General features: G+C 30.1%; 3 protein-coding genes across 7 annotated transcripts; 2 read left to right on the forward strand and 1 right to left on the reverse strand.

Moving 5' to 3' along the window:
• Positions 1-800: 800 nt before the first annotated feature.
• On the forward strand, positions 801-4,285 carry LOC117238715 (citrate synthase, mitochondrial-like). 2 transcript variants are annotated; one of them, XM_033503849.1, is made up of 8 exons: positions 801-1,326; positions 1,688-1,900; positions 1,992-2,330; positions 2,644-2,849; positions 3,156-3,288; positions 3,402-3,596; positions 3,772-3,873; positions 3,949-4,285. In XM_033503849.1, the coding sequence occupies exons 1-8, from the start codon at positions 1,219-1,221 to the stop codon at positions 4,156-4,158; spliced, it is 1,506 nt and encodes a 501-aa protein (XP_033359740.1). In that variant the 5' UTR covers positions 801-1,218; the 3' UTR covers positions 4,159-4,285. The 2 variants fall into 2 exon arrangements, with proteins under 2 accessions (XP_033359740.1, XP_033359741.1); XM_033503850.1 differs by having other exon boundaries at positions 1,224-1,346.
• A 248-nt stretch (positions 4,286-4,533) lies between these two features.
• On the forward strand, positions 4,534-6,601 carry LOC117238718 (RING finger and transmembrane domain-containing protein 2). Of its 4 annotated transcripts, none has more exons than XM_033503855.1 (5): positions 4,534-4,924; positions 5,007-5,101; positions 5,182-5,895; positions 5,963-6,178; positions 6,253-6,601. In XM_033503855.1, the coding sequence occupies exons 2-5, from the start codon at positions 5,030-5,032 to the stop codon at positions 6,484-6,486; spliced, it is 1,236 nt and encodes a 411-aa protein (XP_033359746.1). In that variant the 5' UTR covers positions 4,534-4,924; positions 5,007-5,029; the 3' UTR covers positions 6,487-6,601. The 4 variants fall into 4 exon arrangements, with proteins under 4 accessions (XP_033359746.1, XP_033359745.1, XP_033359743.1 ...); XM_033503854.1 differs by having other exon boundaries at positions 4,539-4,924; positions 5,020-5,101; XM_033503852.1 differs by having other exon boundaries at positions 4,539-5,101.
• A 296-nt stretch (positions 6,602-6,897) lies between these two features.
• On the reverse strand, positions 6,898-9,007 carry LOC117238717 (ADP-ribosylation factor-like protein 6-interacting protein 4). Its single transcript, XM_033503851.1, has 2 exons — positions 7,454-9,007; positions 6,898-7,370 (listed from the first exon to the last, which is right to left on the reverse strand). Exons 1-2 carry the CDS (start codon positions 8,578-8,580, stop codon positions 7,241-7,243), a joined length of 1,257 nt encoding a protein of 418 aa, XP_033359742.1. The 5' UTR covers positions 8,581-9,007; the 3' UTR covers positions 6,898-7,240.
• Between the last annotated feature and the right edge of the window lie 142 nt (positions 9,008-9,149).

Here is a 9,149-nt window from a genome sequence, read left to right on the forward strand (position 1 = left end):
AAAATGATGATAATAGCGAAGAAATAAATGTAATAATAGCGTGTTATTGAGAGTTACCTCAAATCAAGCAATAGTGTATACAATATACATATATTTTACTATACTGTTAAGAAATTAATCACTAGCCGTAAGCGTAGCTATTCATATTGTGAAATACCGTACACCTATACGTATGCAGATCTCTGAAAAATACGTGTTATCTGTTGTTGTCGTTTGTACGTATTTTAACGTAAGAACATAATATTATTGGCTCAACAATTAAGCGATTGATAAGGAAACCGATTCTCCCGTTTAACAGAGTTCCACGCTCGTTGTACGATCGTTTATGAATATTTTATGATATAATTGCCAAAATCGGAAACGATACACGAACAATCGATTGTTATTTAATTTCCACGATCAATTTGTTGTCCAGTATACGCGTAGGCCACGCAGAATGAATATACGTAAATGTTGAATATATCGAATAGAGCGACATACAAACTGTGCATTACATAACATACAAACATGTGTTCGTTGGTAAAAAAAAATCTTTCTATCGAAATAGTGATTCTAGACAAGATACAGAAATTTCGACGCGAATTTGTACAGTCATCGAGAGTGTGTCGAATAAGCGTTGTTTTACATACAAAATATCACGCGTTATTTTGTATGCAGGAGTAATGCAATAAAAAAAGAAATTAAAACAAAAATAAAACACGTTTTGATCTTTTCGTTCATCTCCTGATTTGCGTTTTGTTAAATTCTAGAAAATTACACTGCAAATATATTACTTTAATATCGACAAAAAAAAAATTGAAATACTGATAATTAAAAATACTCCTCTAAGTATCATTAAAAGCTGTTACCAACAATAGGTATCAATGATTAATGTTCAATGTTTTGCGTTTTCAAAGGCAGAATAATATCTACATATGGACATAAAACTTTATGATAGCAAACGCGCCGGAAACAAGAAGTAAACAAAAGAGCATCACCGCCTAAATATTGCAACAAAAAATACCATTGTAGTTCGACCTCTGTTTTTTTAATTTGGAACGAAGCAATGACTAAATTTCACACTATATTTTGCAGAAATAAATTTACGTAAGGCTAAGACTAAAAAACAGTAAACATATAATGTGGTTGATCAGTCTCCTTTTAACGTTCTAATAATCTTTCATTATAAAAATGATGAAAATTTACGTTTGAGAATCTTAGAAGACGAATTTGGGAAAGATGCTTCAGCCTTGGAGAGGACTCCGATTCCTCATGCGAACGGTGATTCTAAAAAATATGAAGAATTACAGCGACATTAATTTCCACGGACAACGACACGTATTGACGGTTGGAATTGATTTACCGATGTACGAGGTTACTCGCAGCCAATTTGCTTTTCAAAATTTTTATCGCTATCCGCAATATTGATAACTTGAAGATCTATAAATAGAAAGCAAATATGATATCATTTATGCTTTCGATTATATAAAAATATCTCTTTACTGGTAATAAATTATCTTAAAGTTCCTTCTCCGCATAGAGAAAGATTTGTCTTTGTTTGATTTGTTTTATGCCACTTGACAAATAAATTTGTTAACCGTTATTCTAAAAGAACAGAACGGAAAAAACAATTATATATTTTTTACCATTATTACAAGAACATATTATACTTTTGCAAGGATATGAAAAAAATGAATTAAATGTTAAGGTGAGTACAACGAGAGGTGTTCCTAGCACAAGCGTAAACTTGAAGGAGGCTTTGTGCGAAAAGATTCCCATACACTATGATATATTGAGAAATATCCGACAAGAACATGGATCGTCGGTGATCAGTCAGATCACCGTGGAAAATATTTATCAAGGATTAAACGGAGTGAACACTATGGTTAGAGAAACTTCTGAGATTGATCCAAAATATGGGGTGACGTTTTTATACTATAACACATTTCTTTCTAAACGAAATTAATAACTTTTAATACAGAATTAAAAGTGAAAAATTTCATTTCGTGCAGATTAAATATAGGGGACTAACGATACCGGAAGTTGTTACACTGCTACCTCGAGAAGGAAAGTCACCAAGTGCGGAATCTGTATTTTGGTTGCTTTTAACCGGGGATGTTCCAACGCAAGAACAAACAGCATCGCTAATCGCTGATTGGTCTGCACGACGTCAAAAGAAGAAAGATTGGTGGTCAGGACCAGGTGGTGGAATCGTTGGTTCCGTTCTTCAAACGTTACCAAAAACAACGTCTCCTCTTGGAAAGCTGTCAGTGGCTCTTACCGTTTTTGATTCTCGCAATCACATGAATGAAGCTTTAAAAAATGGCGCCTTGAGTTATACTCATTGGGAAGTGAGTTTTAATATCTAACTGATAATGTTTTTATAGTAGACTTAAATTTAAAGACGGGCCCTTTAGTGTATACCAGATACTATGAATATTATATAATTACGCTTTTGTAATTAGAATTAACAACTAATTGTCCTTGCATTACCTTCCTTCCTATGTAACGAGTTAAGAAAAGAATTAAATGGGATATGCTTTAAAGCTAGGAAACGACAAAGTATAAAAGTATAATTTGAATAACGAAGTCGGATTAAAATATTTGATTGAATTTGTTGAAAGTTGAAATTTCCACTATGAGGTTTATTATTTATGCTTCAAGTACATGTATGAAGATAGTATGGAGTTACTAGCAACGCTACCGGCAATAGTCGGTCTAATCGCTAAAGGCGAATTGAAGAACTTGGAAGAAGAGAACGGCGATTGGATACAATTTTTATCAGAATGTTTATGTAACGCATTTGACATTTCGAAAAACCATAAGAAATCGTTGATGGACTTCCTTCGATTATACATTGTTCTGAACGCGTAAGTAAATTACATATCCTTATATACAAGAAATAATTTAAAAAAATGTTACAAATCAAGATTTTAAAAGCTTCTTTCCTCGCGATTCTCTAGAAGTACGATTGCGCGCATTTTTAAAAAATGCGATTGTTGATTTATAAAATCTATATTACAAGGTACTTTTATAGAATGAAAATGACAGAAATGTTGGCGTTCGTATTACAGAAATGTTTCATAAACTACTTAAACTAGAATTTAAAAAATTTCTTTTTATCGCTACATACACCCTTCCATTTATAGAATTTATATCACAAAATACTTTTATAGAGATGAAAATGGCGGAATACCTGGCGTTCATGTTACAGAAATACTCGGTGCTTCTCAATCATACGTCAACCAGGCTCTTGCAGCAGGAGCCTTAGCATATACCGAGGAACCTAAAAGCGGCACAATTTCAGAAGTAATGACGTTTTCGATTTCGATTAATTGAATAATTTCTACAATAATTATAAGAATTATTATCGATATAAAACATATAACTACTCGTGAATAATTATTACCTTAATGAACTAGTATATGGAATTCCAAACAAAAATACAGCGCCTTCTTGGCCAAGAATCGAAGGAAGAAAAGTTAAGGAACTATATAACCAGTGTAATTCAAAGGGATAAATTAACTGGTTACAAAGAAGCAGAGATTTGCGATCCGAAATACACCGTATTGGAAAATTATGCAAGAGAACATTTACCAAATGATTCTGGTATAAAGGTATACATGTGTAATGTATACGTATTGAGTATCTTTAGTTTTATTCATAGTTCTTCTCGAATATGTAGGATTTAAGTCTATGAACTCCTTACTCAAACTTGTATTTTTTAATTTAACTTCTTTTACCTCTCCGAGTTATTAAGCAAAAATTTGATAGTTGTATTCTTATCTCCAGTTGTCACAAACCATCACTAAAATTCTTTCTACAATGATGAAATCTGCAAAAGGAAAAAATATTTATCCCGAACAAAATGCAATTGCTGCACCTATTTTTCAAGTATAATAACAATTTTATTTTAATTTTCACCTATTTATACTATAATTGTAATTTATTCTACATTTATTGTGTAAGTTCTATGGGCTGAAAGACATGGAATTCAATCAAATATTACTGTGCATGTCGCGAGCTTTGGGTGCAGTTGCATCGATCATTTGGACAAGAGCTGTTAATGCTTCGGTTGAACAACCAACATCCAAATGCACTTATTCTTATTTAAATTCTATCCAAGGGGCAAGAGGAAAACGTAAACGAGGGAAGCATACAAAAAATATTCGAAAATAAAGTTTCTTAAATTTTTGCCAACAATATTAAACCAACAATATTTCTCATATACAGTATTAAACATAATGTATGTGTGTGTAAATTATTATATTATACATAAATTATGTGAATTTTTATCAAACTTTAATATAGTATATCCTATTATTAATTATTTAAAATATTTCAAATCTACAGAAATTTTTGTTCAATCATTGAACCACCACAAACCTGAAATTTACTTTAATTTATAGTAAATGATGGAAAGCAGATAATATGAAACTTAACAAAGTTACCCACATATATTTTATACTTATGCATGAAGTACTTATTGAACGAATTAATTAACAAGTTATAATTTTAAACTTAGCGCTTATACGTGTGTATATTCATAGCTCTGATGGTACATACGTATCGGTTAAGAATAATCTTAAAGAAAATGGCGCAATTCGATATCTTTCTACGTCAAAAATTATGAATCAAACTTTTAAAATTATCTATGAAAGTACAGTAATAAAAAGTATAAAAGTTAATGTTTTGTAATGAGTTTCAAATTAAATATTCAATTATGAAATGAATTTGATACAAATTTCTAGTATGTCGGTTCCTTTTTGTGGTTATACGTCCTAATATTAGATTTTTAGTATACAAAAATGCCTTTTCTTCTACTCTGCAGTTTATCAAATGTGTTAATACTAATCATATAATTATATTTCTAAGGACTTAAGATAATTTATTTTGACGTTAATCGATGCTTCCTAAAGAAAGCGTAATGAAAAGGTTCTATACTGTATGTATATATTTTTCGTGCTGTACATGTTGATAATAATTTTTGTATTTACGTCAATCTATACCATCTATTTGCATAAAAGATTTAAATTTCAGAAACACAACAATGGAACATTCTAGAATATTTTCAAATAATATATCTTCTACTATAGATGAAATTAGGCCCCTTATAGAAAATGTATTACAAATATATTTTTAATATGTATCTTACAAATTTTTATACAAACATAATATTAATTTAATTATTTATACTTGCAGCAACCAGGCATTTCATTAAGCACATTATTGAACATTCAAAGAGTTCAAACTCCTACAGAGCCTGTACCTCTTTCATCTGATAATTATATCATTGATGTTGAAGATCAATCAATGAATGATGTTTCAGTTCATGATAATCATCATCATCATCAAACAACTGCAACAGACAATTTTTTAAATAATATCCGTGAGGCTGCTAATGAAGTTGTGGGTGAAAGCCAAAATAATAATAGTAATAATGTTATTAATCATAATAACAATAATAATAACAATGATATAGAAGACGCTACAGCAGAGGCAGTACGAATTAGTCCACGAACACGTGCATTCTTTAAAGGACTTAAAAGATATATTCCTTTTGTTCTTATTCTTTTTGCCAAAGGCCTGTATGATCACAGAGCCAATATATTAAACTTTATAGTATTAGTTGTTGTATTTAATTATACTAATAACGTTGTAAAACGTGAAATTGCAAAACAAAACAATAAAAGTTGGCTATCACTCTTAGTTATTACGTGTTATATTATTGGATGTATAGTTTTTATTCATTTTGAATATGATACATATCTATTTTCTTCATATACACAATCTCTTAGCATTTGGGAATTACTGTGGTCAGTTTTAATAAAAGATCTTGTTTTGAAATTGATTACTATTATTTTTAAAGTTTTTTTAACATGTTTGCCTTCAAAACTTTTGGCTCTTCGAAAAAGGGTAAGTTCTACTATGGTTATTAAATATTATTAGTTAATTAGGAAATCAAATGACAATGTTATTTTAGGGAAAATATTTTGTTATGGTGGAGGCATCATCTCAACTTTCCCGATGTGTTGCACCTATTCAACCATGGTTATATTATTTTTTTGAAAGTTATCAAGGTTCAGAAAAGATCTTTGGAGTATTACTTTCTTTATTGTATATAGTAAGCAAAGGAACTGATTTATTTTCGTGTATAAAATTATTTCAAACTGCTATTTGGAAGCTATTTCAAAATGTGGTATGTTTTATACTTTCTAGTAAATAAAAGAATATAAATTTATGAAACAAAATTAATAATTAACTGAATTACAGAATTTAGGAGTATCGCCATCGAAAGAGCAATTAATAGCATCCGGTGGAATTTGTGCAATTTGTCACGATCAATATTCAATGCCCGTGAGATTGCAATGTAAGCATATTTTTTGTGAAACATGTGTTTTAACTTGGTTGAATCAAGAATATTCGTGCCCATTATGTCGAGCAATAATCGCAGATGATCTTTTGTATCGAGATGGTCACACAAGCCTTCTTGTTCAGCTGTATTGACTTTCATATATAGTATATGAAATTGTATTTTTTCACTACTAATTGTACTCAATAAGAATTTGTATTAAGCATTTAATATATATAAAACGAAACTTTTTTAAATGCTTTATAATAATGTTATCTTTACATTAATCACTTATCAGTTATCCTGATATCCATAGAAAAAAAGTAATCTTTATATTTCGATAATTAAAAAAAATTATCGGAAGGTTATATAAATTTAACAGATGTGTAATATAACTTGTATATACGAAACAAGAAAATTATTCATATAAGAAAATAAAATTTATATCTTGAAAGTGATTTACCAATTATTAATTAATTATTTATTTATGAAAATAATGTAAGTGGTTCATCGAAATAATGGATAATTACAAATTTTCTTCATACATATTATTACATTATGTTAAGTGTCTTTATAAAGTATTCAAAGGTGTGATTTTTTTTATTTCATACATGATAATGAACACAAATTGTCATAGTGTGAAAAAAATATAACTATATAAAACTGGCTTAGAATCTAAATTATATTCGTTGCTGATTATATTTTAGCATTTGGTCGTTAACGTTCTAGATAAAACGTTGTGTGCATGTAATATAATTAAAATCACACTCGAAACAGGTTTCATTGATGTACAACGTATAAGTATTTTCTCTGAGACATTACAAAACATATTGTCATATAGGACTTTAACACTGACAATAAAGTAATTATTATATAAGGGTATTTTTTTAGCATACATAGAAAAATAGTTCATAAAACACTGGCTTTCAAGCGTGCTTGGAAGTACTCTCCATCGCCTTTAGTTGCTTGCTTGTTTATCTCTTTATGACGCTCCCTACTTACTAGTTCTTCTAAGACTTCTCCATCACCTTTAATTAACCTGTGAAAGCATTAACTTACATATAAATATATATTTTTTATTTACACACTGTTAATATATTTGCATTTTTTTATTAAGAATACCTGTATCTTCCAGTTTCTTCATCATAAACTCTACGTATTACACTCTGCTTTTTTTCCCATTCCTCTTTTGTCATTGGTGCCATTGCTTTTGACTTTTCAGATACTTCTTGTGAATTATCTTTAGAAACACTTTCTTTGGGTTTGTCAGTATTTCGTGTTTTTTTCTTAGATTTTTTCAATTTCTTCTTCAATTTTTTCTTCATCCTTTTCTTCTTCCTACGCTTTTTCATAGCCTTCTTTAGTTTTTTAGCTTTTCTTCTTGCTTTTTTGCGTTTTTTCTCATCCTCAGAAGTATCTGTACTGCTACTACTACAACTACTGCTGCTACTGTTACTACTAGAACTGCTGCTAGTACTGTCAGTACTACTGCTAATGCTCGAGGAACTTGAGGATGACAAAGATCTTTTCCTCTTTGATTTCTTGCGAATATGGTCAGCTTTATCTTGTATGTCTTCATCTCTTTTCTTTTCTTTTCCCTTTATATGAGTCTCATCTGTATCTTTCCTTTTTGACTCTGCTTTTTCAGCACTAGTTTGTTTTACATATCTTTCCTTCGATTCACTCTCCCTAGATTGTTCACTAGACTCCTTTATGTTTCTTTGATGATCATGATCCATAGTGCTTCTACTTCTAGACCTATCATAAGGTGGTCTTCGACTGTTATGATTTAAGAATCTATTACCTCTCCTTTCATTATTATACCTATTATATTGCGAATTATTGTGTCTATTTCTATCATAAAATCCAGAATGTTTATAAGGTCGATATCCAAAAGTACGTTTACGATTATCCAAATATCCACTCCGCCCTTTATAATATCCTCTGCCTTCCCTTGGATTCTGTCGATATGGTCTAACACCATTTTCATATCTTTTATCCCACTTGTCGCTTCTCTTTTCCCTATCATTTTGGTGCTTAACCTCGTGACTGGAAACACTAGATGAACTGGAGCTGCTAGAACTACTCCTATGCTTTGACTTTTTCCTTTTGTCCTTACTGCACGTGTTACGTCTTTTTTTCTTAGAATCAGAATCACTCTGTGAAGACATCGATTGTTTCCTCTCTCTTTCGTCTTTCGATTTTATACATTGTTCTGGTCGTAAATCACCTTTTTCTCTATTACTCATCGTAACGTATTATTTATTCTCTAAATCAATTAAATTCGTATTAAACTTAGATATTATGTCTTTTAACATTTATTTACCGTTTAATTCCATCTACAATTAACCTCCTACATTATAATCGAAGGTTTTTTACTACGAAGTGTTCTCATACGAAATAATATATAAGAACCACATATAAGGGGATACGTTAACAACAAAATACCATAAAATAGTTTTTAAATGCATATGCACTATCAATATTCTAGTACATCCCGCTAGAACGTAACTAACCTCGATCTAACAAATTACAAAAGTCTCCTTCATCGATTTCCATTTCAAAAATTTGTCAAAACTTAAGGCAATTTTTCATGATATAGTGACGTAAGATATTTAGGGTTTTTTGTTACTACATTTCCATCCATTGGCAATGGTTCATTAATTCCTATAATTAGGCGCTTGGTTTACAAACATCACGTAAATGAAATATTTTAGTCTTTAATTTAACAATTGACAGTAACTTTTTTCTTACTAAAATTTATTTCTTAAACATATTTACTGCTTTCCATGACTAAATATTACTGTAACTCTTTAGA

This window comes from Bombus vosnesenskii, unplaced genomic scaffold (assembly GCF_011952255.1).
Source record: "Bombus vosnesenskii isolate JDL3184/JDL3185 unplaced genomic scaffold, Bvos_JDL3184-5_v1.1 scf7180000013605, whole genome shotgun sequence".
Taxonomy (NCBI): Eukaryota; Metazoa; Arthropoda; class Insecta; order Hymenoptera; family Apidae; genus Bombus; species Bombus vosnesenskii.